We start from the raw sequence: 2,821 nt of genomic DNA, 5'->3' as shown, positions 1-2,821 counted from the left end.
ACATTGGACTTAGAATTAGGCAACACTCCCAATGAAAAGGACTTGGTCAATGCCAACCTTTCTGAAACCAAGTGCTTGTGAATTGAACTTTCATCTGATACAAATATTGAAGATCCCTCTTAAGTTCATCTGCTACATGATCATATTGAAGTTGTTATTTTGAACCTTTGTCTAATGCTTATCCCTGAAGTTATATGATACATGGGGAATCATGGAAAGGATCATGAAGTTGCTAAGCTTAGATGTGGTTATCTTTATTTGATGCCTTGCTCTTCGTCTTGCTATTTGTGTATTGATATTGCTTAATTCTAAAGTACAAGGGAAGTTTGGGTTTCTATATGACATTCTTGTTTATTGGATTGCAGCCCATTGGTCAGATCTTTTCAACTCTCAACTTTTAAGTTTTTGCTTAGGATTAGTCTCTTCATCTCCTCCCTATTTCTTCAATTTAAAAAATCTCTCCCCCTTTTTAAAATCTTCTTTGTTTGTGTTTTCCAAACTTTGACCATATTGCAAATTAGAAAGTTTGGCCTTATGCTATTGCATTTTTAAACTCCTTTTCTTAATCAAATTTGTAAATGAACTTAACTATACTTGACTTAAAATTTCAAAAGACAAAAAGAAATAACACCCATCCAAACCATTTAAAAGTAATAGAGTATTATGAAATTAGATTAAATCGAAGTTGTTTTATTTCACTCATATAACTATCTAATTTAGTTCTTCAATCAGAATTGTGAAAAAGAAAATAAGGATAATGAAGGTGTCTATTCAATTTATTAGCCTCCTTTCCTATATAGTACTATATAGAAATATAGTACTATAAAGAGAGGAGCATAGTAATAGAATCGAATAGCTTTTTCGGTTTCAACGAATCGCACGTAGAGATTTTGATAAGACACATAGAGTTAATGGTATTTCATAACTAATCGATTGAGCAGCGCTCGTAGACCACCCAAAAAGGAATATTTATTATTTGAGCCATATCCTGACATAAGAAGTCCAATGGGAGCAATACTCGAAATAGCAATCCATAAAAAAACACCTATATTGAAATCAGATAAAACAAAGTTATAGCCAAAGGGAACTACTGAATAACTTATTAGAATGAATATGACTGATAGGGATGGTCTGATACTGAATAAACGAATATCTCCCATAGATGGAATAAGATTCTCTTTGAATAGTAGTTTTGTTCCGTCTGCTAGAGCTTGAAGAATTCCAAAAGGACCAGCATATTCAGGTCCAATACGTTGTTGTACCCCTACAGATATTTCTCTTTCTAACCATACAATGGCTAGTACACTTAGTGTGATTCCCAAGACAAGAATCAAAATTGGTACAAGTATCCATAGAATTCCATAGACCTCTTTGAAAGATTCCAATCCAGAAAAGGAGTTTATATCTTGGACTTTCGGTGTATCAATTATCATTTCAATGATCAACTTCTCCCATAATGATATCTATGCTACCTAGTATTGTCATAATATCAGCCAATTTCATTCTTTTAACTAATTGAGGAAGAATTTGCAAATTGATAAAACCAGGTGGACGAATTTTCCATCTACAAGGAAAACCATTATGATCTCCTATTAGAAAAATTCCTAATTCTCCCTTGGGGGCCTCAATTCTCACATAAAGTTCTTGTTTCGGAAAGTCAAAAGTAGGAGACGATTTTTTACCAATGAATCGATATTCAAAATCATTCCATTCTGCCTCCTTTTCTCTATCAAAGCAGCGAATTTCGAAATTTTCATAGGGCCCCCCTGGAATTCCTTCCAAAGCCTGTTGAATTATTTTTATGGATTCCACTGTCGCATTACGCGAAAAACCGGCGGGAAAACAAGAACCACAGAGCCGCCACCGTGCGTTATTTATCCCAAAAGAGGGAAAGGAAACGCTCAGAGTAAACCTGGAAAAGACATGGTCTCGCGACCAAAGAGAATGGGATCAGGAGTCGGTTATGCGAAGGGAAGGTATTAGCACCCCTACGCATCCGTCGTACTCGACGGGATCCACGCACAAAAGGAAGGAAAATGGTTGCTAAAACACTGCTCACACTCACACACACTGGCTGAAAGAGACACAAGAAAACAGACAGGGCTGACTCGGCAGGATGTCGCATCCTGGGCCTACTTAGTCTATCGGGCATAGACATCAGAGTCGAAGTAGTTCGGACTGGGGAAACGACACATGCTCGCTAGGATATCGCATCCTATGCATAGGTATCTCCTTGGACGAAGGAGAATCAGAGCATTCGTAGCTCGGCTGACACGCACACAAACAAACACAGGCAAAGGCAAACATGGAGCCTGAATGCCAATCACTGGGCTTACATCAGCATCCGAACCAAAACACACCCACACTGGAACCCGAATGCCACTCGATGGTCTTACATCAGCTTCCAAGCACACAACAACACAACAAGTTAATAGGGAGTCGGGGACTCGAGCCTATAACTGTCAAGCACACACTCAAACAAACAGACAACAAATTGCTAAGGAGTCAGGCACTCGAGCCTAGCAACTGTCAAACAACACACACAAAAAGAAAAAAGGGCGCCCGGAGAGATCAGCTCATCTCCTGCCTACGTACCTCATCTGGTATGAGGATCAGGGCGACGTAGTTCCCCTACGCAGGGACAAAGGACTAGCCTAACCAGATAACAGAGGGAGACACAACACTAGGGAGACTACGACTCGAGCCTAGATGTTGTCATGCAAAGTCGTCCCTAAGTTAAGGTTTCTAGCTAACTTGCACAGGAAGCAAGCCTATCCTAATCATGACTTGCACAGGAAGCAAGCCACACCAAACCTAACTT

General features: G+C 39.2%; 1 protein-coding gene across 1 annotated transcript; it reads right to left on the bottom strand.

Moving 5' to 3' along the window:
• Positions 1–881: 881 nt before the first annotated feature.
• LOC127100992 (NAD(P)H-quinone oxidoreductase subunit 1, chloroplastic) lies at positions 882–1,806 on the bottom strand. Its single transcript, XM_051038301.1, has one exon. It carries the CDS (start codon positions 1,431–1,433, stop codon positions 909–911), a length of 525 nt encoding a protein of 174 aa, XP_050894258.1. The 5' UTR covers positions 1,434–1,806; the 3' UTR covers positions 882–908.
• Positions 1,807–2,821: the final 1,015 nt, after the last annotated feature.

Source organism: Lathyrus oleraceus, chromosome 7, assembly GCF_024323335.1.
Source record: "Lathyrus oleraceus cultivar Zhongwan6 chromosome 7, CAAS_Psat_ZW6_1.0, whole genome shotgun sequence".
Classification (NCBI taxonomy): Eukaryota; Viridiplantae; Streptophyta; class Magnoliopsida; order Fabales; family Fabaceae; genus Lathyrus; species Lathyrus oleraceus.
Note: the sequence above shows the minus strand (reverse complement) of the source record. Positions and strands in the feature narration are given on the sequence as shown.

Coding starts and splice junctions, on each gene's coding strand:
- LOC127100992 (XM_051038301.1), bottom strand. CDS start 1,433: ATGATAATTGATACACCGAAAGTCCAAGATATAAACTCCTTTTCTGGA.